The sequence below is a fragment of the Cavia porcellus genome, unplaced genomic scaffold (genome assembly GCF_034190915.1).
Source record: "Cavia porcellus strain 051 isolate PalLab524CR breed Dunkin Hartley unplaced genomic scaffold, mCavPor4.1 scaffold_9, whole genome shotgun sequence".
NCBI classification, from domain to species: domain Eukaryota; kingdom Metazoa; phylum Chordata; class Mammalia; order Rodentia; family Caviidae; genus Cavia; species Cavia porcellus.
This window is the reverse complement of record NW_026947492.1, coordinates 62835461-62860280: the sequence shown is the minus strand read 5'-3', so window position 1 is coordinate 62860280 and position 24820 is coordinate 62835461. Positions and strand designations below refer to the sequence as shown.

At 45.7% G+C, this 24820-nt stretch overlaps 1 protein-coding gene across 4 annotated transcripts in view; it reads right to left on the bottom strand.

Annotated features, from left to right (window-relative positions):
• Positions 1 to 4687: 4687 nt before the first annotated feature.
• The window catches only part of Clpb (ClpB family mitochondrial disaggregase), a 158536-nt gene continuing 138403 nt past the window's right edge, over positions 4688 to 24820 (bottom strand). For 3 of the 4 annotated variants that reach the window (XM_003463463.5, XM_005000740.4, XM_003463462.5), the window contains 8 exons: positions 23886 to 23941; positions 19054 to 19098; positions 18553 to 18714; positions 12722 to 12878; positions 11897 to 11970; positions 11620 to 11739; positions 11323 to 11427; positions 4688 to 10950 (listed from right to left, as the gene is read on the bottom strand). In XM_003463463.5, coding sequence (XP_003463511.1) covers positions 10708 to 10950; positions 11323 to 11427; positions 11620 to 11739; positions 11897 to 11970; positions 12722 to 12878; positions 18553 to 18714; positions 19054 to 19098; positions 23886 to 23941 — 962 coding nt within the window. In that variant the 3' untranslated portion in view covers positions 4688 to 10707. The remainder of the gene's footprint in view (positions 10951 to 11322; positions 11428 to 11619; positions 11740 to 11896; positions 11971 to 12721; positions 12879 to 18552; positions 18715 to 19053; positions 19099 to 23885; positions 23942 to 24820) is intronic. The other variant, XM_063256559.1, reaches the window with a different exon arrangement.

Sequence of the window (24820 nt, the reverse complement as noted above, 5' to 3'; positions counted from 1 at the left end):
TACCTCTGAATCCCTGTAATGAATTTTTCTCTTCACTGTCCTTTTCAGCTCCAGATTATCTTTTGGTTTTCTTTTTGGGCTTTCTATCTTCTTACTGGTATTTACATTTTTTCATACATATCTTCTCCACACTTCTTTTGAGCATTTTAGTTGTTCTGAAGACTCTCTAGTAGGTCTTTTATTAGATATTTTCAAACAGTTGCTGTCATTTTTTTCTGTTAAATGGGCCATCATTTCCTGTTTCTTTGTATGCTTTGTGTTTTTTTTTCAAAATTAAAAACTAGACATTTGACTCTAATAGTGTGGCTGCTCTAGGCTATCCATACACTCATTCTTTCATTTGTTCTGATTATTGTCCACAGGCTGCCTCTGTGCTAAGTATCAGTTTAAGGTGTGAAGCCAAGGTTTATCAGGGTTTTTAGACTATGCTATTTCTTGGGGATGCGTAGACACACTATAATTTGTCCTGTACAATTATTCCTCCACCCGCATATTCATGCTATATCTGTGGATTCGACCAAGTGAGGATAGAACAGATTGTTTTTTTAAATTACAGCTGTATAAACACATATAGACTTTTTTCTTGGCTTCATTCCCTAAGTAATACAACACAGCAACTATTTATATTGCATTTACATTGCATTAGGCATTATAAATAATCTGCACATGACTTAATGTGCAAATAGTTCACTATTTTTTATAAGGGACTTGAACATCCATGTACTTTGGTATCTGTGGAGGTCCTGAAACCAACGTCCCATAGATAAAGTGGGAAATTATGTATGCAGTTGCGATGTCCTAATCTTGAATGATTAATTTTCAACAGGGGGAAAAAAAAAAAAGAAAAATGAAGGGGTGGAGGAAGGACACCAGTCCTTTAAATCCCTAGAAGTCTGAAGCAATGAGAGGCGTGACAGTGACCTCTTTTTGTCTTTACCTCTGTGATCAGAAGCAGCAATCAGAGCGCAGGTCCAATACGCGGAGGACAGGGTCACTTTTATTCATCATGGCTCTGGCGAGCTGCATTAAGCTGCTTCAGGAGCAGGTGCAAAGCTGCCTGCCATGGGGCTGGGGTGTGGGCCTGGGTAGCTGCTAGTGAGCTAAGAGCTGAGATTGCCCGAAAGTAACCACAATTTAATATCCAAGACTTCCCTAGGAAGTTGCAAGCTTTCAATAGAGCCCAGAGTTCCAAAATAGTTTATCAGATTCTGTGGTGTAGGTGGGGAGATAGATTCCTGATAGAATCTGCTATCTTTCCAGAACCCTCTGGGTATCTGTCTTTTAAAAAGTCACTTTTGTGTGTGTATGTGTGCATGTGTGTAACATGGAGAAGATACACATTGTGCTCAGTCAGCCACACTTTTTCCTTTTCCCTTCTTTTCTCCTGATTGCCCCATTATTTTATGGAGGATGGCCTGGCTAATTTTCCATCTCACCCACAGGTTGAACATGTAAATGAGGTTAAAATAAAAGCAGAGGAGGAACGTTCATTCCACATAGATTTTAAATATGGCAAAGATTACTGCCGCTGATGGGATTTTATGATATCCACTTTTGTTGAGAGCATGTTGCAAGGCATAGGTGGCATTATGTAGTGTGATGTTCTTGTCCAACACGTAGGTTCGGAAAGATATTTTTTGTGTTTCTCAGCTGGTTTGAACTGGGCTTACGTGATCCTTCCAAGTTGCTGTGATTACAGGTGTGCGCCATCACACTTGGCACGTTTGGGAAGACTTGCGTTTATCCTGGACAGCCCCGATTCTGAGGATGTGTGTGAGAGAGAGGTAGCAGTGATGGGTCATGACTGATGATGGCTAGTGATTGCCAGCATCAACAGGCCAAAGAATTACACACAGGTTGCTAGAGCAAGCGAACTGCCGGTTGGGAGGTATTGGTCAGAGAGGGTTAGGGGCTTCGGAGAAGGAGCACTTAGGATGTGACCATGATGTAGACAGTCGGGGTTGGCAGGGAAGGAAAAGGTCACTAAATGTGCTAGTAGGGTGTTGATCACTCATGGGGAGTTGAAGCCACCCAAAATGATGAAATGAATTAGAGGATAAGGACATAGGGGCTATATTTTCCTTGTACATATGTGGAGAGTAGTTGGGAAATCAGTTGATTGGGCAAGAGACAGACTGATGTGTTCAAAACAATGACTTAAAAAAGTTAGAAAGATGAGACATAATTAAGGCAAAGCTGTGGGGCTCACTTCCTGGGTCTGATAATGAAACCTGCCTCTGCTTAAGAGGGATCCAGCACGGCAGTTTCTTGGGAGGACAGCCAGAGTTAGCAGTGTCTTTGGGTGACAGTTTAGGTGAAGAGGTGACACAGGTTTTCCAGTAACGTACTTAATCTAGAAGCGTGTGTTGACTATGGAAGGAAGTGTGGGCACACGGGGAAGGGCTGGGTGGCAGTCCTATGTGAGCTGGTGTGGGGGACGACTGAAGTCCAGACCTCCTGACAAATCTGTGCGGCGTGGTACAATTAGACTTGGACAGCTTTTAAAGGAATGGTGGGCAAATGGTTCCAGGATAGTGGCTGTGGCTCCATCTTTCCCCCCTTTGCCCCCAGTGAGGACTCTAGGGATTGCACTAATGACTTTTCTTCCTCTACATTCTCCTTCTGCCATATCAGCATCCAGATCATTTAAGGTTCTTTGGCCAGTGGGGGACCCAAATCTTTTTAAGAATGAGTCCTTTCCACGTGTGGTGGCACATGCCTGTAATCCCAGCATTCAGGAGGCTGAGGCAGGAGGACTGTCATGAGCTTGAGGCCAGCCTGGGCTACAAAGTGAGCTCAAAGCCAGCCTGAACTATTCAGCAAGAGCCTTTTTCAAAGGAAAAAGAAAATGAGTCTTTCTCAGTTTTGGTATCTAATACCTAAATCATTTAGGACTATAACACTAGAAAAAATTACTGAAGTTTATACTTCAGTATAGTGTTTTTTATAAAACACTAAAATCAATCTGAGGAAACCACTTATAATGTCTTGTTTCAAATCTACTTATTCTTTTTTGTATACTGTCCTTTCTTGCCTTTTATTTCTTTAAACATTTTAAAATATTATTTTATTCTTATGTTACCTGGACATTCCATTTAAGCTGAGTTTCCTTAATGAGCTTCCCCCATCTTTTTGGAGGAGTAAGTTCTCCCTGTAAGCTCATTCCCAGTAGGATTTATTTTCCAAGTGCTTCTCTGAAAACAGCTGTGGGGATGATCTTACAGAATGGTTTTGATTGCTTCTATGGGCTTTATTGGTCAGGACCCGCACTTTGTTATTCAGTTGGACTCCTGGCAGCATTTGGATATTGTGAACTTAAATGATACCATTACAAATAACCAAAGTAGGAGCTTCATCTGGGTCTATATACATCCCTCAAAAAGGGTACATTACTGTGTTTCCCAGGTCAGTGAGAAATGTTTCTCAAGTCTTCACAAGGCCGTGGCTTTCTTTCAATGCTGGGAATCAAACCCAGGGCTTTGCATATACTCTGCAATATACACAGTGTTCTACCACTGAGCTACAACCCCAGCTGAGGTGGATCTTTTGGTCTTGTTTTATGAAGCTCCAGCACCCAGCCATTAAGTCTCCATCTGTCCCACATCTCTATGAACTCCCTGATCTCTGCTTCGCCCTCTGAATATCACATTCCAATTCACATATGGCACATGGAGATTCTTAATTTCAAGTCTGTGTTAAACTTTTTTTGCTACATAGTGTTTGTTGGAAGTGGGAAGGCAATCTGCTTGGAACTACTGTGTTCCATTTTTTTTTTTTTTTTGAAGAGCAGAAATATTTATTGCGAGAAAGCTTCTGGGAGACACAGGGTGTGTGTGGCATATTGGTCAGACGTCACTCCACACAACCACACGCGATGCACAGGGTCTTCTGAAAACGTAAATCTTCTTTCATTCCCTCAGCATGACGACCAGGCTCTCTGAAATCTAGAACCTGCCTCTGTAGCTTTTTTTTCATTTTTTCTCCACATCCAGGTACAGCTTCGCTCTAGTCAGAGGTAACGACTCTCCTTTCCCCATATTTACACTAGGATGTGTCGATGGCAGTAAGTCTAACTTATCCCACAGTGTACGGTCATGTGGGCAGTGAGGCAGCAGTATTATGCGTATCCTGAGTGCCTAGACCAGGAAACACCAGCACCTCTGGACAGAACGGTCGGTGATTTTGACTTGTACTCAATTAAAAAATGCTGTTGAGTCTAAGGTTGCAGTAAATTATATATTAATAATTGACATTTTGGGCTGGGGATTTAGCTCAGCGGCATAAGCACCTGCCTTGCAAGCAGGCGGTCGTGAATTCAATCCCTGGTACCGATAAAAAAATGAAAAAGACAAGAAAAATTTGACATTTAAAAAATGTTATTCATATTTCTTTTCCAGAATCTGGTTTGTTCATTTGTCAAATTTTGTTTTATGCCCTCTAATGTTTTTCTTTTCTTGTTAACCTTATTATTAAGTATACTTTGGGGCTGATAAGGATATTAATATGGTTCAAAACTTAAGTGATAAGTAAATACAGTGAAGTTTCTCTTCTATTGCTCTCAACTGCCCAATTTTCCCCTTTCCAAGGCAGTTCACATGGATGTATGAGCAATATACACATTTGCTGTAATTATGGATGAAATGCTTTGCTTTTTACTATTATTGGTAGAAGAAAGGCAAGAGATTGATTCTTGTACATTTATCTTTTATTCATCCACTCACCAAATGTCCTTTTAATGCTAATAGGTTTTTACCATTGTCATTCGGATCTTCTAAATATACAAATCAGCGAGAAAGATATTTCCAGCACCCATATTTAGTATTCTCCCTTATTTTCACCTAATCTTCAAAGCAACGTTGTTTCCTGTTTCAAACTTCCGAGATAGCTTTAGCATTTATGATTAAATGTTATTTTCATGACTTATCATACTCAAATCACTTTTCTTTAAATTGTTATCCAATATTTATCAGTATACACTGATATATTTATTGTTTTATTTTTTGGTTCTGGGGATCAAACTCACGACCTCACACTTAACACGAAAGCGCTTAAGCCGGAGTTAACCTCTGGCCCTACACTGATATATTTAAAACACCCTTTATTTTGAAAATTTTAGACTTACAAAAAGTTGCAAATTCTTCAGATTTTCCAAGTGTTTACTTTTGCTTCCTGTGTATATATGTGTCTACTTTTTTCATTCCATGTATATGTATACAGATGTTTCCTAAAATATTTGCAAATTCCTTGCCTTTAACCTCTTTACATTTTCTAAAAATAAAGGTATTCTCTTCAATAATCATAGTATAAGTATCTGCATAAAAAAATGAAAGCTAACTAATTTATTTTTCCAGACCTTGTCTTTTTTTTGAGACAGGATTTCACTATGCAGTTCAGGCTGGCCTTGAACTCACTTGGTAGCCCAGGTTGGCCTTGAGCTCATGGCTGGCCTTGATATTCGTTCTTGGTATGATGGATTATTAATAATTTCTGACACTGGGTCCAAAAAACTTTGTGATCATAGTACAGTTTGATTTTTTTTTAATACTGAAGATTTGAACCCAGAGCTTTCAGTATGCTAGGTTAAGTATCTACCACTGAGCTACATCCCCATCTCTTTTGGTCTAAGACAGCATCTGGCTAAGTTGCCCTGTATGGCCTTGAACTTGCCATCCCCCTGCCTCCGCCTCCCAAGTAGCTGGAATTACAAGTGTGCACTATCGTGCCTGCTCCAGCTTTGCTTTACTTGGGCTTTGTGCATTTACAGTCAACATGATTGGGTTATTCCTTCAGCACTGTCATGGTTAGGGCATGGGGGGGGGCTTTTAAAATCAGGTGGGCATCTTTCCATCATTTTCCTTGGTCTGAGTTTATATGTAGCCCCAAACTGGAACTTACCTATTTTGGTGACAGTGATGGCTACAAGAATGTATTCACACTATTCTTAATATTTGTAGGTTTTATATGGTTTTTTTTTTGGGGGGGGTGCCAGAAATTGAACTCGGGACCTTGTGCTTGCCAGGCAGGCACTTATCTGCTGAGCTATATCCCCAGCCTCACATATATAATTTTAAAATTTAATCAAAACAGTAATTTTTATTTTCTTGTGGTCTAAGGATCAACTAGATTCTCTACTGTAAAATGATGCATTTGGGGGCTGGGGTATAGCTCAGTGGCACAGCACTTGCCTTGTATGCTTGAGGCCCATCTCCAGTACCCCCTCAAAAGGAATTTTCCTCTTGAAATCAGTAACACATCTGAGAAGAGTGGTTCTTGCTTACACGTATTAATGCTGTAGTTGCCTAATGATGACTTTCTCTTTATTCATCTGTATTAACTGACATTATAAGGAAGAACTTTCCCCCCATCTTTCACTAACTTACATCACTGTGAAGTAATAGATACTAGTTTTATTCTATGGGTAATTAATGCTCAGTGGCCCATGCTTGGCTATTGGGAACTCTAATTATTTTCAACTCTTCCCCATCATTTTTCGAGGGCTTCCTTATTTTCTGGCACCACCAGTTGTCCTGGGCTTGCTCACATTTTCCCTGTCTAGTCTTGACATCAGCCATTTCTCCAGGAATCTCCGTTCCATCTGTTCTTGAATAAACCAGTTAGCTCTTGGTACCTACAAATCTGGGTCTGGACACTGGGTACACTCATTGATACTTGGGTGTCACTGCTCCTAGGCTCTCCCGTAGACAGTGGTAGGATATACATATGCATGTCAACACATGCATACAGACATCTGCTTTTCCCTGTCCATCTGTGTATTAAAGAGCAGTTCATACTGATGCTTACCCTCCAATGCCACAGGGCTTGTGGCTGCCATTCTGGCAACTGTACTATTTTTCTGCTGCTTTCTCTCCAGCTGTCTCGTTCGTTCTCCTTTCTGTGTGGCAGCCAGACTTCTAGAAGCTGTAAGGCATTCAGTGAGCATCCTTTGTGCATTATCACTATTGGGTGTATAACTGGTCAAGAACAGCAAGCAGGTAGTAAGCAGGGGTGTAAATCAAAAAAGGTAACTTTCATACTGAAAGACAACAAAACCAAAGCCAACCCCAAGAGCCGCCTCCCTGAGAACAGGACAGGGAAACACACTAGATCCTCAGGGTGTGAGGAACTTAACTATCACTTCTCCAGATTCTTTGCTAGACTTCATAGGTCATGTTGGACCTATTATCTCTACTTCCATTACATCCTGGGCATTGCTTAGTTCACTTATGCCATGTTTTTTTGTCTGTATCACTAGAATGTAAGCTCCAAGGGGGCAAACACCGAGATGTTCAGCTCACTCTTCACAGCCTGGCATGGTGCTAGCACATGACAGATGCCCCGGGGAATGTGTGGATGTGTGAGTGGGTCCTGGGACAGAGCACTTGTTTGCGTAGTATACTTTTGTCATGTGCTTATGACCAAGTATTGAGGCCTGCCAGCACTGCAGCTCTAATGGATTACAGCCAACAGTGCAGTATGAGACCAGATACCTTATGAAGGCTTCTAGAACACAGGAGGATGGACTTGAAAATGGTTCAAAGAAAAAAATCTCACAAGTGTAGAGGGATTGTAGAAATTTAGAGAAAAGCTCGGTGTAGAGGTGCACATCTGTAATTCAGCACTCAGGAAGCTGAGGCAGGAGGATTGCTGTGACTTTGAGTCCTGCCTAGGCTACCTAGTGAGTTCAAGGTTAGCTTGAACTACACAGAAAGACCTTGTCTCAAAAACAAAACAATAGAATTTTTTATACAATGGAGTACTACTGAGCTGTAAAGAAAGATAAACTTGAGGCTTTTATAGGTAAATGGATGCAACTCGCGACCATATTCATAAGTGAAATAAATCAGACTCATATGTGTGAACACCATATTGTCTCCCTAGTGTAAGACATTGAAAGAGTAAATAAGATCCAAAATGTACAATAGATTTTGTGAAAGGAGAATAAATTGCTCAAAAGGAAAGAGCAACTGGGATGGGGGAAAGGAGAAAAGAGGGAAGGGAAAGAGAAATACATACATACATATATATATATAATATATATATATTATATATATATATATGACAGCAACTACTATGAAGATAACCATATGCAATACATTAACCATTGCTAAGCTATTATCTTCTTTTGAAATTCTGTATCATTTTTATTGTTTTTTCTCTTTAAAAAATAAAATATCTTGTTCTCATCTCTAAAAAAAAAAGCACATGGAAGCCTTAAGAAAATAAAAAATGAACCAATAAATACAAAAACTGAAGTTGAAGTAGGGAGAAAACAATAGAAAAATAAGCTAAAAAGCAATTATTTGAAAATATAAATATGATAAATCAGGTATAATGGCACATGCTTGTAATTACAACACTTGAGAGGCTGAGGCAGGAGGACTGCCATGAGTTTGAGGCCAGCCTAAGGAGTGAGTTCAAGACCACAGTGAACTACATGGGGAGATCCAGTCATTAAAAAAAATTATATATATATATATATATATATATATATATATATATATGAATAAATGAAAACTTCCTGAAGGGGGAGGAAATAAAAATACAAGATTAGCAATGCAACATTAGAAACAGTCACACAGACAGGAGAGGGAAAAATTTTTTAGAACTTAATGGCAACAAATTTAAAAACAGAACAAATGGATAATATCCTAATAGACAAAAGAAGGAGCTGAAAGATGATTAAAATGTGACCCTTTTGAAGCGTGTTCTTGGGTGGGACTGTGGCTCCGTGCAGCGTGCCTAGCATGCCCCAGGCCTGGGACACAGCTAGGTTTTTCTGCCACTGGTTACCATCTACTCTCAGAGTTACCACCACCAGCTGCCAGAAGGCACCACGGACCCAGTGTCACTTCTGGGGCCACCTTGCCAGAAGTGCAGGTCCTCAGTATAATCATGGGAAAGCACTGGAGAAAATAAAATTGGGGGACATTCTACCGAATAACTGACCTGGATCTTTCAAAAGTGTCAATGGCATAAAAGACAAGGATGGAGGAATTGCCACAGGCTGGCGGAGCTGAAGGAAACATGACAACAAAATATAACGTGGAATGTCCTGGGTTAGAAAAAGACATCAGGGGAAAACTGGCAAAATTAAAATATCCGCATATTAGTCAACAGTATCATAGGAATGTGAAATTTCCTGTGACGATCATAGTATGGTTTTATGATATGTTAATATTAGAAGCAGATGGGTAGAAGATATATAAGAACGCCCTACTCTTTTTTTTTTGTCTTTTTCCTTTTTATCGGTAGCAGGGATCGAACTCACCACTGCCTGCTTGCCAGGCAGGCGCTTATGCCGCTGAGCTAAACCCCCAGCCCCCTCCCTACTCTTTTTGCAACTCTCTGTAAATCTAAACTTTTTTCAAAACCAAAAGTAAACAACGATCACAACACTGGAACAGCAGTCACTGAGGGAGGGCCAGCGGCACAGCACCTCTGATGGGCTGGACAGGGACTGCTGACATGTGCTAGGCCTGTGCCTGGCTTTTGTGACCGCCCATACAATGCTGTTACAACATTCTGCAAGCACCCCTGGTCCTCTGATTCCTGGGCCCCCACTTCGTACTTCCTGAGAAAGGTTAACACCACCCTGCAGAGGCAGGCCGGATGCAGTTCTGACCAGGGGCAGATACGGCAGATTGTATTCGAGAATACACCAGGCCTTGCTGGTATTTTGCCAAGTGGGCGCTGAGACAGGCAGGTCTGTGGAATGGCCTCTGTATGAGGGCATGGTGTCTGGACCTTCTGCTTAGTGACTAATTTGCAGGCTTACTCCAGACTCACTTAGCTGAAACAAGAGTTATAGACAGGGCTGAGGCAGGCTCCATGGCCACCTACATGGGGTCTCACCCCAGTTTTCTCCCCCTACAGCCTCCCAGTGTCAACACTCTCTGTCTCCTGAAGGAGGCTTCTACAGAGCTGAGTCTGCTTGGTCATCTGGGGCTGATGTCAGTCCCAGAGCAGGGCAGGGTAATGAACTAGTCAGGCTTGCAAAGGTGCCTGACCCTAGCCTCATTCTGGTGTGACTGCAGGGCATGATGTGGGGAGAAACAGTGGGCATGGGAGGGCAGGGGAAGAGAAAAGGCCTATGTATCTGTCCCTTCCTCTTAAGACTTTTGGGACATGCAGAAGAGGTAGCTACAAACTAAACTGCAAAACCACCAGGGCTGGGCCTCTGCACTCTTCCTCCACTTCTGATGGAGATGTTCTAGGGACTGAGCTGTAAGACAGCAGGTGCAGGATGTAGGTCACAGTCAGGTCCCTATCTTGTTCCACTAGATCTGTTCCTAGTTACCATACTTCTAAGCTTTAGGGAACATGCTAAGTTTAGTGACCATGGGGAATGGGGACCAAGTGAAGACAGATTAGGGGCTTCCCTGCTCCTTTCTTTTTTTTGAGACAGGGTCCCACTGTGTAGTTCAGCCTGGCCTTAGACTCACTATGTAGCCCAGGCTGGCCTCAAACTTCTGGCAATCCTGGCTCAGCTTCCTGAGTGCTGGGTGTGCTACTATGCCTGGCTCTGATCCTTGGCTTTGAACAGGGTGGTGAGGCAGTTCCTCCCCTGAGGACTTGCTAGCAGACCAAGGGGACAAGGGAGCGCTTCCAGGCTGGAGCTGCGGGAGGCATGATGGGAGATAGGGCAGCTGCCATGCCACAGCGAGGGGTCTTTATTAGATGCTCAGGGCATGTATAGGCAGACAGGCCCTAGATGGTGTAGCACACCTTCTCGGGGTGCAGTGGTGTCCGGATGTCCAGTTTGTGGGTCTTGCTGTCCTTATCAATGATCTCTAGCCGCAGCTTGGGTGTACGCTTCTCAGCCTGGGGGAGTTCAGGGCTTTTGAGGAGCTGCTTGTCCGAGTCCTCCACAGTGATTCGCAGAGTACAGCCCCCTGGTAGCAGGTCCTGCTCATAGGCTGCGGCCAGCTGGTTCACCACGCGGCGCTCGACCTGCAGGGGTAGAAGATGAAGCGGTGGCCTCAGCCTGGAGCTTGCCTCTTTCACTTTCTGCTTAGGCAAGTCAGTGCTTGCCTGCACCCCAGTTTTCACATCTGCAAAGTGGGGTTAAGGAGGGAGCTTAAAGGACTGTGCTAAAGGTTCGATGATGTCCGTTTCTGAGGTTCCCAGCCCACTTCCTAAATGGAGGTGGGATTCATACTTGGTTGCCCTCCAGAAAGCAGTTTTAATTAATCATCTTGTATTTTTGGGTCTGAGGAGCATCTGCTATGAGTATGGATAATCCCAGCAGGCACACAGAGACAGGCCTAGAGCCTGAGACTGGGTTTGAGCAAAACCTCACTTCTCTTAGGCCTCCGCGCTCACCTCATGCTTGATGGAGCGGGCACCGTAGTGCACATTGTAGCCATCTACCAACACGTCTGCCACCTCACGGTCCCACAGCAGTGTGATGTTGTGCCTTTGCTTGGCCTGAGATGGGTCAGAGAGAGACGTGTCTGCATATGGCCACCTCTTATCAGTGGTATGAGGCTTCGACCTGTGAGACACTATGTGTCCCCAGGGCTGCTGGCCTCACCCCACAGGAAAGGGCTGTTCTGGCCCAGTGTTCCAGATTCTCAGTGGGCAGAAGTCCCATCCCCACCCATGGCAGTCCCTTCTTACTCTCTTGGCCCAGAAGTTCAGTTCCTTGTTGACTAGTTGGATGAGCTCTGAGTGGCAGAAGGGAAGGAAGTAGACGATCTCATTGATCCGTCCCAGAAACTCATCTCTCCGGAAGTGAGCCTACAGGGCCAGGTTGGGGGTAGAGAGTGCTAGTGACTCAGAGGGCAGGAAATTTCTGGATCTCATGGGTAAGACAGGGCCTTCTACATCTTAGGATGGCTAAGGCCCTGCTCCCCACAGCTAGGTTCCAGTAGGAGGCGCCAAGAAAGACTCTTACTTTTAGGATGGGGCGGATTACATTCTCCTTGAAGTTCTTAGAGATGGTGATCTTGTCACTAATCTGGACATCACCTGCAGAGACAGAGTCATAAACTGTTTACTCCTCGGACTTAGCTCTGGTGCAGTGCCTGCTCTCTACCCCGACCCACAGAAAGAGCCAGGTGCTGCTGCTGTGGGGTGAACATGGTCTGAGGCTTCCTGAGGCCTTGGCTGGGGCCCTCGCTGACCCTGGCAGTCTCTGAGGCCCTTCCAGATCCCATGTGCCACAAGGCCTGGGTTCCTCTCGTGGGAGCAGTGGCTGACCGGGGAGAGGAAGAGTTGGCATCAAGACCTAGCTTTGTCTTGGAGGAGAGAGGGCTGCAGGACTTATCCTGAATAGAAAAATGACAGGCATGGCCCATAGTCGCTAGCTGACATGCCCTCCAATGCTCACCTATGAAGGGCGTCACCCAGGGTGAAAATGGCTATGATCATTTCTGTGTAGTTTCCAACCTGCTGTCTCTTAAGCACCTCTAGCTGCTGAGTATGCACTGCACTGGTCCCCAGACTGTGGCTGCGTCCTGGTCCTCCCTTGGGTGGCTCTGTCCCTTCCTTAGTTAGGAGCCCTCCTACTGCCTCGAGTGTCTGGGCCTCTTCGAGGGTGTGGAAGGTTCTTTTTGTTTGTCTCTTTTCATCTCTACAGTACCTGGGGTGTGTCAGGGTCAATAAGGGTCAAAGCTGCTTCCTCAGACTTCACTGAGGCCAGTATCCTAATCCCTTCCCTGCCTCCAGATATGCCAGTGGCTGAGTCACTTGCCCAGACAGCTCAGGTCATGTGCCATACCAAGGTTTTCAGCAATACGGTTGCGGCTTATCTCCAAAGCTTCCTGCCTCAGCTGCAGGGCGTGCTGTGCAATCTCGTCACTGGCCACGTTGGAGGTCATGATGAAGATGGCATCCTTGCAGTCGATGGTCTTCCCCTTCCCATCTGTCAGCCGGCCCTAGGAGGGATTGGGGCCAGGATGATCAGGGATCTGTAAGCTCCCCAGACCGCCATGCTGTTACCCCTAACCTTTCTCTGTGTTTGCCGGGCACTTTACTCTCTTTGCCTGCAGTGTTCCTTGCCCTGGGGTGCAGCTGCTCCACTGACTGAGGCCTCTAGGTGAGAATGCTCAGCTCTTCACATCTCTGAGTACCCAACTATTCCTGGCAGCTGGAAGCTGGTTTGATTCCCTACCCAACACACCCTGGGCTAGGCTCAGGTGTTGGAATACTGGGGACTCAATAAGGCTCTGACACATGCTTGGCTTAGGGAAGCAGTGAGACCCAGGAAATAGGTAAATAGCTGTGATGAGGGGAAGTCCAGTCTCTGCAAAAGTTCAGAGGATGGTACCTTGGGAGGGTCACTGTGAGGATCAGATGTGGTCAAACTGGCAAAGGAGCCTTAGGAGCCGTGCTGTGCTAATGGCAGAGCAGTTATTACTACATCATATAATACGGAATAAACTGAAATAAGGACAATCTTTATTTGGAGACATCCTCCATCCTAAAGAACAGATCTAGAAAATCAGGTTCTCTCTTTAATCATCTCGGGAGGTTTCCTTGGAATGCACAGCTCCTTCTACAAGGGACAGAGAAGGTATCTACACTGGAGACAGATGTACCAAAGAAAGAGAAAAAGAGCAAACAAGAGGGATGGGACAGAAGAATATAATAAGCACATTGTCCTGGAACCAATCAGGTTAAGGGTACAGAGCTCCACCCACTCAGAAAACCTCAAGGGCATCATTTTCCCACAGCACTGGTCAGTCACCGATAGCGAGGCCAGTGACTCACTCAAGAAAGCAATGGGGTGCCCAGGTGAGTGCTGACGGGGCACTTCCATGGCTGAGCAAGTGCCTGGTGCTTTTTGTGCACTACTTCACACATATGTCCATGAAAAAACAGCTCCTCAGGAGCAGGGAATGCTTGTCACTGTGTCCCAGGACAGTGCTGGCACACAGGAGCTATTCAACATCTGCTTGTTGAATGCCTGCATCCTCATGACCACCCTTAGAAGGTAGGTGCAGTTATGACCTCTCTACAAAAACTGAGGCTCAGAGAGGTTCGGTAACTTGATTAAAGTCTCACAGATAGGATATGTCAACTATCTGACCCTGGCCCAGGCACTTCCGTCTGCACCAGGCCACTGAGGGTACACAAATGGTGCTGGATAAATGAGATCTTTTGCCATTTTCTTGTTCTTAACATTTCTCACGATCAGGCCCAACTGAGTTTGCATCCTTTGATGCTCACAGGAAAGGAACAACTGGGACAGAGATTAGGGAGAAGGAGGCCTGCCTGGGATCACCTGGGAAGTGGACAAAGCGTAGCTCCTGCTGATCTAGAGACCATGGCTCTAGAAACAGATCACAGGGCTCCCACCATCGGCTCCTGCCTGCGCCAGCAATGCTGGGCCCTGTCCCAGCCTCAGCAAGCTGTGTCTTCCCTATAGCTGGGCTTGACTTAGGGTCAGCCCTTGCTTCTACAGCCCATGCAGTGGTGAGCTCAGCCTGAGAGGAGAGGGAGGAGAGGCAGCAGTAGAATACCTTCTGAGAGCAGGGCATTTCCACGCTGCTTTACCTGCACTTCCAAGACACTGCTGGTTCCAAAGGGGTCTATGTTAAAGAGGCCTGGAACTGCAGGTCCTGGAGTTATCACTCTGCAGTTCCCACCTTGCGGCAGGAAAGTGGATGTTCCTGAGCTTCTGCCCCCAGCTCCTCACTCTCACCCCTGTTTAAAGGCTGTCATTCCACAGAACCCACCAGGGGCAATTCCAGTGTGGGGCCAGGTCTGGGTGACTGTGTGAAGCGCTCAAGCATGTGCAGATGACATGGTATGTCTTCCACACTCACAGCACAGAGCTCATCCCCAAGGACGGAGTTCACACACTGCTGCACTGGCCAGAGCAATAACCCAGCAGCAATTTCATTCTGAGAGATCAAAGCTCTACTTATAACTGGGCCTATGGATGGGTCCCACATGGGCAAGGAGAGCAGGTGCAGTGCACGACTGACCCACAGGGTGACTTTCTGTGTTCGTCTCCTCAGCTTCTTGGCAATAAAGATGTGTCCAAAGAGGGTGCTCTTGCTGCCCCGCCTCCCCTCAGAGCACATATGTCCAGTGGGAGCTCAAATGCTTACCTTGAGTTATGGGACTGTTTTCCCAGTGTCTCATGCATCAGTCCTTGAAGGGAAGGGTGGAGGGTGTGCTCCCTGCAGGCCAGACTCTTCCTGGGACTTGTGCCCTGGCTGCAGGCACTGGGGTCACCAGGAAGTGACCCAGAATAAGCGTGGTTGGGGGAGAACAGGGCTAGAGCTTGGGGACTTCCCTCAGACCTCCAGACTGGATTTAGTGCCTGCGCAACTGCTGTGCTTGCTACATGTCCCTAGTGCATCCCTTGTCTCCGTAGACTCAAGGACTTTGCAGCTATCTGTGCCAGTCACATCACTGAGGGAGGGACTGTATGCCTCATTCCCCCATGCCCTATATATCAGTGCCTGGTACGTTCTCTGGGTTGGCCTCCTACTGCTGCAGCAATTCCCTTTGACCTCTCCCTGCTAGGTGCGAGGCTCTGTGATTAGCTCTTGTGGTTTCTCTGTACACTGAACTCTGCTGAGGTGACACAGCATGTCTATCCTGTACCTCTCATTAGCCTCTCTGTGCTGAGGGTTCCTAAACTGCTGCTTTCGCTCAGACCTTCTTATCCTCCAGACCCGTGAAACCAATGATGGATGGCTTTTTAGACATCTGTGTAGGGCTGGCCCTGGAGCATCCTACACCTTAGTGCCTTACCTTCCTCACCAATCTGGTTAGCTGCAGCTTGGCCCCCTGTGCTACCTGCCTCAGCTGATGGCTGCAGAAGCCCTGTGGGTCGTTCAGGTCAGAAATCAGGCCACTTTCATGATTCAGTGCTCTCTTTCTTCACAGGCTACCTTTTGTGGCTCCCTAGGCCATAGGTCCTGCTGCAGAGCAGACACCCCCGGCTGCAAGCCTGCACCTCTTCTCATTTCTAGTCTTCTCTCTGCACCGATGTTTCTGGGGTCTTCATTACAGAAAATCTGACCCTGCTCCTTTCTTGCTTCAAGTCTTTTGGTGCTTCCTTATGACCTGCCATATATATAAATGAATACTTTTTTGCCTATTTTTTGTCTTTCCCTTTTTCTTCTTCTCTTCATCTCTTCCTTCCTTCTTTTCCTGTGGTGCTGGGGATAGAACTGAGAGCCCAGAGAATGCCAGGCAAATGCTCGTGGAGCCACATCCCTTGTCCTTGCCTGACATTTTAAGTGACCTCCATTTCCCCTGCCTGCTTCATCTCCATCACTCACTCTCACTTGAACTCTGCAGTTGCACGATACCAAGTGGTTGCCCTGCCTTGAATATACTAGGCCATGGCAGGTTTCTACTGCCAGCCCTTCCCTACTCTGTTTAGCTAGCAAGCACTCATCCTCTGAAGTTCTGCTGAATTACTGTTGGGTTAAGTTTATCAACAGAGCCTGATTGTGGGCTCTGAGAGTGTGTGGCATGAAAAAGAAAAGGATCTGTCTTTGAGGAGTATGTATGCATTGAGGTAGCTAATTAAACTTGGGTGGAAGCTTTGGTCCGTAGAACCTAGAACATCAGAAACTATAGTAGGTTGGGCGAGGTACTGCTGGAAGGTATTATCGGCTTCCTCAGCTCCCTAAAATTATCATCACTCCCCCCAGTGCAGCGAAGCAGCAGAGAAGGGGTAGATGGTACTTACGTGGTGCACTTAAGCATCCTCCACAAAGCAGCAGCTGAGGATGGTAGCAGAGATACCTGCCTGGGTGCCCAGAGCCACACAGGCTGCTACACTCACCTCCCTGGGCTTAGCTCTCCCTGCAAGGTGGCTTTCCTAAAGACTGCCCCTTCTTTTGGCCCCAGCTGCATGGTAGTTATTTGAACTGCAGGCTCCAGGAATAGAACTGCTTGGGTTTGAACCCTTAGTTCTCTTTTCCCTGCTGTGTAATCACACAAATTCCTCACTCTTGCATTATATCACTGTTTCCATCAATTAAACGGAGGTGACAATAACTATCTTCACTCAGGCAGTTGTTGGCAAGATTAGATGCACTGATACATGCACATTAAAAAAAAATATGTACATTTTTTAGAACAGCATGCAGCATATAGAGTGCAAAAAAGCCACAGACTGCTATCTCTCTTTTCTACCTGTCTGGGCAGAGCTCAAAGGACAGGACTGAATGTGGTCAACAGCTGAATCCCACCAAGAGGTCAGAAAAGAGTGAGTGGCCTGAGGAACATACATACAACCAAATATGTGACAACTCCAAGACTGGGCTCTTCTTGCTTGGCAGGTCAGCTGAGTAACTGGGAAGGTGGCAGCAGACCTGGGGCAGGGACCAGGATCGTGGCCCAGGTGAGGAAGGCAATGGCACTTAAGGGGAGATGAGCATCCTCTTGACTTGCCACTTGCTGCGCTGTCTAGGGAAGTCCTTCCCTGTGCCTGTGATCTGGGAACCAAAGAGTGTCCCAGTTTCTTGGGACTTGAAAAGGGCTAAGCAGAAAGATGGGCAGGACCCCACTTGGCATCTGTTGCTAACAGGGGTCCCTGCTGGGTGGAGAAGAAAGCCTCGTACTTGATCGGCCCTTGGATCCTCCTGTTCTCTGAGCAGGGCAGGGCCCTGAGGAAGGCTAGGGGTGCTGCTCTCCCATAACCACAAGTAAGCCCTCCCTTGGCTCAAGGGGTACAGAGCAGGAGAATTGAGCAGATACACATGTGGTCCAAACTCAGCTCCTCACACACTGGTTGTATAGCCTTGGGCACATCATTTATAACCTCTCTGAACCTCAATTTCTTCCTTTGTAAAAAATGAGACAATTTCTTTGCTTGGCCATAGTGATGATTAGAGATAATGTCTGTTAAGTCTTTTTAAAAATTGATATATGTTTGTAATGTAATATTTACATTCACTTTGAAGAGTTTATATATCATATCATGATCAATTTTGATTCCCTTTCCATCCCACCTGTTAAGTTTTAGCAGAGGTCTAGTCTAGCACATTGAATATAGTCCTTAAAAGTGTGTTGATTTTCCCTTTTAGAGCTATCCTTGACTAGAGAGGGACTGTCCAGTTGTGAGGACTCAAGAGCTCCTCAAAGAATGAGGACCCCATGAGCCCTGTGTGACCGTCTTATCAGTGTAGTTTTAAAGAAGTGATGCAGACAACATCTGACACACAGGGAGGAAGAAGAGCTGCCAGGACCAGACTAGTTCCTGGAGCTCATGTGATCCAACCTGCCTGCCTGTCATGTGAGGTCCCTGTGCCCAGAGATAGTGGTGACTTGCCAAGGCCACCGACCAGTAGGGAGCAGAGCTGGGACTGTAAGTTCAGCCCATGGCACCTCTGCCCCATTTGTCTCTGCAGAAAGCAGTCATGAAATGTCAACATTTGGCTGGTTTTCCCTCAGAAGTGACCTGCTGGGCCCCTGACCAGAGAGGAGGCTGGCCTGCACCTGCTGACCACCTGAACGGGCACACAGCAGCGGCGAGTAGAGGAAGGATCAGCCAGCCTGTGTCCTGGGCCTTTGCTGGTTACAGCTCTTGATGCTTCTAGGTGTTTTCCTACTCTGTAGTGGCCTTTGGTAACTTACCTCATCAAACAGCTGCAGCATGATGGTGAGCACATCTGGATGGGCCTTGTCCACCTCATCGAAGAGCACTACAGCATTGGGGCACTGCTTTAATTTCTTGGTCAGCTGCCCACCCTCCTCATGGCCGATATAGCCTGGTGGGGACCCAATAAACTTGGCCACCTGGTGGAAGGAAGAAAACAGGCTAGGAAAGACTTCTGTACTTTTAGTCTGCAAGATGGGGCCAACATGGGAAGGTGGCTTTATATCCTATTAAGACTGCCCCTCTTCCCTGGTGTGGCAGAAATCCCAACATGAGGCAGACAAATCTTTTTGTTTATTCTTCAGAGCAAATTCTATGCAAAACACATCAGTGACTCTGCTGGACACGTGCTTTCAACAACAAATCCCAGAGTTGCTGGAATTATCTGAGGCCTAAAGGCCTAAATGACAAGGCATATAAAACACCAAGGCAATCATGTAGCCAAGCCTTCCAACCACACCTCCTTGAGGATCTCTTACCTCATGTCGCTCCTGGAACTCAGACATGTCCAGCCTGATAAAGCCCTGTGTGGAAACAAGCAGGGAACAAACAAATCTGTGTGGTAGCAAGAGGTAGAGGAAGGCATCGGGGAGAGGATCCCTACTACCTCTGCACTGTTAGGCCCCACTGGCTGGAGATTTCTGTGGCATCCTCATGATACGTTTTTCTTGGTCCTTACCTCCTTTTCTGCTCACTCATTTTCTACCCATGCAGGTATGTCCCTGCCCTTCCAAACGTGACTCAGGACATATCTTCCTTCTACTCTTCTGAGTAGAAGTGTTGACCCCTCCACATCTGCTTCCCTCCCATGTTTCTAGAAGATGTTACTGTATGCTCAGCACTATGGTTAAAACAATGAACAAGTCCTGACCCCTGTCCTCGAAGGGCCTCCACCAAGTGGGGCAGGCAGATATGCACAAAGCCAGCCCCACCAGTGGGGATGATGATGAGACAGTAGGAAGGGCTCCATTGTGCCCCTTAACTCTGTGAGTCTGTGTAGGGCACACATACATGTTTTAAGTTTACTTTTCTTAGAATGAATGCATCTTTCCATTTATTGATAGTTCTTCATTCTCTTAAGGTATCTATGATGTAGCTCACTGCCCTCTCTCATCAGTGGGGTTAGGTCTAACTTCCAAGAAGTGTGTCCTGGAGGGAAGGGCAGGCTAAGCTCCAGGGGAAGAAAAGACTGATCTGAAGAGTAAACACAGGCAAAGCGCCCCTTTCTTGTCATGAAGAATTAACAGTCAGGGAACCACAAGGGTTCTGTCCATCTGCCCAGGTCAGGCTCTTCTACTGGCTCGTGCTTCCATCTGAGAGCAGTGCTTATCAACCCTGCTGTTGCTGAGAGAAGGCATGATGGGGCACCAAGACACTCAGAGGAGGGCACCTAGGTCTGAAAGCCAGGGTCATGTTTTAGCTTGGTCACTGCTCAGAAAGTCACTCAAAGATGTAGTTTTAGTTCTATGTGGGTATAGGATGGCAGGGGGAGCCCTGGGCCGGAAACAGAGTTTGGCTTTAGCCCCAGTTCTGCCATTACTAGGTGGCTGTGGATGCTGCCTCCCCTTGTACAACGCTCTTTCTTCCTAATGTAAACCTCTGGGCACCTCTCTCTGCCTCACTTGGGGCCTGATGAAGAGACCTTCCCAGAGGTGGGAAAAGGCTCAGAGAGGTGATTAAGGCTGTGTAGAAGCAAGCAACTGCTCCCAGAGTGTGGGGCACAGGATGGCAAGCATATCAAAAGGGTCCCTTAGCTGCTCAGCCGCAGGACACACAGGCTGCAGGAAGGGTGATGATGTTACAGGAAAGCACAGGGGGAGCAATGGTCTGATGGGTGAAAGCCAACTATAAGACAGGTGAAGTTCGAAGCAAGCTACAGAGGGCTAAGAACATGTGCGGCCTGTGGGCTAAGTACTATCACCATCCCCACTGCACAGATGAGGAAAGTATCAGAGATGAAAGCAACTTGCCCAAGGCCATCTGGCTGCACATCTGCATTATGTGATACTGCCCTACAGTTTTTAGCAGACAATCAGCTGGGTTCTTGGCAGTCTTCCTTTGCAGGGCTCTGAACTTTGTGCTCAGGTGTTAATGTCCAGTAGAGACGGAGGACAAACACTAGTGCTTATTTATGTCAAGTGACCTGGCTTCTCACACTAGTTCTAGCAAATCACTGTGTAACTCTAAACAAGTTTTTGGCTTTCTTGGTTGTAATCATTTTGGTGTCACATGATCTTAGCTTGAGGTTATCTACAAATAAAGCAACAATAATTATAGTAACATCCAACATACATTGATTGCTTATTGTATGCTAATAATGTTTAATATTGTATATCTTATCTTATGAAACTTTCATCACTACCCAATAGAACAGGCAGCAATACTGAACCCATTTTACAGATAGGAAAACGGATACAAACAAGAACCTAATCAATTCCATGTATTTGGGGGGAGTTGGGATTCACCCCAGGAAACTGAACTCAAATACTTGCTTTTAATCCTGTTATCACTGTGTCACTATACTGAAAATCTGTGGGGCCCATCATACACCTCATGATGACATCAAAAAGCCCACTATGGATCCTTCTCAAGGATTATTAACACTAGCAATGAAAGTTAATAAAGCTCAATTTGGGAAAAATAACATTAGTTTAGAGAAAAAACAAAAATAAACAAACAAACAAAAAAAAAACCCAATTTACAACAGACCTGATAAAAAACTGTAAAAATGTGCCAACAATTCCTTGTGAGGCAGCAAGATCCAGAGGTATTAGTATCTTTATAAATGAGGAAGCTAAGGCCTCAGAGAGCTGGAACAAGAATTTAAGTCTCTGGCTGCCAGGCCAAGGCTCGTTTCATTTCACAAGCCACCCTGCAAAGCAAACAGAGGGAACTCTCATTGGGAAGAGCTACTTTACCTTAGGTTCTTCCCATACATCACTCTTTGGGCTCTCTGGAAGCATCAAGTTGATGGGTTAGAGAGCTAACAGTTCAAGCTAACAGTCCACAAACTGTTACTCTTGGATTTTAAAGGAAGGTCTGTTATAAAGCTAGGAAAAAAATGTCTATATTAAACATACTCTGGCCAGGGATTTAGCTCAGCGGCATAAGCACCTGCCTGGCAAGCGTGAGGTCATGAGTTTGATCCCTGGTACAAAAAACAAACAAACAAAAATCCAAACAAAAGCCATATTCTGTGATAAGTTGACTCCTAGGACTTGTACAGGTCAGACGTCTATGGAAGAATCATTTATGATTTTAAAATAAAACGGTTTTATTAGGTTTCTCATGGCTCTCATCTCCTTCTGTGAAACATGGAGAAAATGACAAATTTACAGTATGGTCTCCTGGAGCAGCTAGGGGAAGGATGGCATTGAGAGAAGGGTCAAAGTATGAATTCACTTCTGTCCCTAACAGTGCCCTCATCTGATGCTCACTACAGCCCTAAGACACAGGACTGGATAGCTGAGGCAAGAGCACTGAAATCTCATGGGGGAAAGGAAGGAGCTCTCTAGGGTTAAGAGAAAGTAGAACGAGAGCTTGGCCAACGAATGCTAGGTCCAGGGCTTTGCCAGCCACATCCTGCCAGTGTCACACCCATAGGACACCTTGCACTGGGATCAATCTGTCTCCCATTCAAATGCACCAAGTGAAAATCACTTGCATCATCAGTCTTTTAACAAACCACCCTCTCCTTTCTACACCAGCACGTCAGCAGATATTTTCCTTCCACTTCTACTGTGTATGAAGACATATTAAGACAGCTTGGATAAAGAGATTATAATTTGTAATTAAATATTAACCTTTCTGACAGTATTAAAAATACAGTTAGAATTCTTCATCCCTAATCAGGTGGTTCCTGCCTGTAACTGCATCTTCCCTAAGAGTCTTGCTAGTTTATGGCCCTTTCCAGAGTGCTAATTGTTTCAATCGCTGCCAACCTGATGAATTGTCTTAAAAATGCTATTTTGGTTGGAGCATATTAGCAGGGCATGCGCTGCTTCTTGCCTGCCTGGCTGTCAAGTGGGTCTGCTCTGGGTTTGGTTGAGTCATAGCACAGCTACTGGTGGAGCCAGGGAGGCGTGAGAGCCTTCTGCATTTGTAGGCAAAGGGGGCTCAAGAGGACACAGCCTGAGCTACCCTGTTTCTGGGGATGCCAGGCTCTCAGGGTAGGTGGCAAGAGGGTAGGGAGGCAACAAGAGGAACAGGAGAATGGGACTCTGCTGCTGGGGCCTAGGCAATTCATTGCCTCAGGGAGAGGCTTTACAAAGAAACTAGGTGGGCTCTGGGGTTCTCCAGCACACTCCAGTCACAGGCAGGAGGACTTTTAGCCAGGAAGGCTGGTTAGGATAGTGTTTAGCTTTTGTTGCAATGTTCTGCACAGTTTCTAAGGACTGCTCTCTTGAAAGCATTTGTCAGCCTAGAGAGTTAAACTGAGCAGACCTTAGAAAGCCTGAGTGTCAACAAGCAGGGGACGAGGCAGGCTCTTTTGTAAGGGAAAACCCAGGCATTTGAGCCATGGGAAGAAACATTACAAGCAGCTCAGCTTTTAGCACAAGAGACCAGGTTTAAAAGCTCGTGCAAGGCCAGGCATGGCAGGGTGCATGTTTATAATCCCAGCTACTTGGGAGGCTGACAGAATTCCAGGTTCAAGCCCAAGCAGAGCAACTTAGTGAGACTGTCTCAAAATTTAAAATTTAAAAAAGGGTCAGGAATATAGCTAAATGGTACAGCACTTTCCTAACATGTGCAAGGCCCTGGGCTCATTTTCAAATACCAACCAAACCAAACCAAACCAAACCAAACCAAACCAAACCAAACCAACAAAACAAGCAAGCTCATGTAAGACACAGAGAAGCAACAGGCATCATCTTATTCCTGTATGTTTTTTTGTAACAGCCCCCAAAACTCTCTTTAGCACAGCTCTGATTCCCCTGGAAGCTGCTCCAGCCTGAGGAGGAAAGCCTTAATTAACACTGACCTATAGCACGCAGCATAGCACCTAGAATGGGGCAGGTGCTTGACAATGCTGGGTGGATCAATCTCATTTGGTTTTCTCAGGAGCCCAAGAATCAGGCAAGCTGAAAATTATATTCCTGTTTTATAGATAAAGAAACCAAGAAACAAAGAGGTTGGATAATTTCCCTAAACTCCTAGATTAACTGGTGGCCAAAGTTGAGGTGTGTTCTTGGGCGAGGACTCATCTTCTTGATTGGGTTTTTGCTAGTTTCAGAGAGCTTTGGATTTGGGCATGGCATGATTGGGCAAGGTTTCCATGGACTGCAAACCAGGCCTCAGTCCCAGCCCTTACCTTTTTGGCATCTTTGTGCATGTATTTGGCTGTCTGCTTGGCCAGCTCTGTTTTTCCTAGTGACGAAGAAGGAAGGAAAAGGAATGGGTTAGGACTAGATGACTGGAAATGCCAGGACAGCAGAAAGCTTAAATATTATGGATGGAATGGTGAGGCTCAGAGTGTCTCCTAAAGTAGGGAATGAATGGTAAAACTGGGATCAGAATCAAGTCTGCATTACGTCTTGATTTTTCTGTGGGTCGGATTGAGGCCTTTACTCTGTAGCACCACGATGATGGTGGAGGGGGAGTGGTGGAAAGGCAGTATGTGAGTATGCAGAGTAAGGAGCTGAGCATTCATCAGATAATGCAGCCCAACTGGCTAAAAAAATACCCAATCTTCTGTAATCCGAGCCTGGCAATTTAGTGATTTAGAGACCCTGTCTCAAAAATAAAGCTGTGTGTGGTGGTATGAGCCTAGCACTAAGGAAGCTGAGGAAAGAAGAATGCCACAAATTCAAGGCCCGCCTGAACTACATCGTGACACCCTATCAAAACAAATCAAAAAAATAAAGAATTGGGAATTGTGGCTCAGTGCTGAGGGTCCGAGTTCAATGCCTAGTATTGTGGGGAGAAAACAAAATAAAAGAAAAATATTCAATGCATTCTATTAGAACCAGTTATGCTCTGTACCTGGCACTGTGCTGGTCACTGAGGTTTTCTCTAGCTTCCTGTAGCTAGGCTGCTCTGAATGTGGTTGGTGTCCTGGGCAGAGAAGGTGGCTCAACTGTTCCCAGAGTAGAGTGGCCTGACTAATGCTAATGGGTCCCAAGGGCCTGGTCCCTAGATGAATTAGTCCTTGTACCCCTGAGTGTACAAAGGGAAAGGCATGATTCTAGCTGCCTGTAAAATGGCAGATGATTAAACCCCAGAATCTTCTTTCCTGATGGCTCTGTA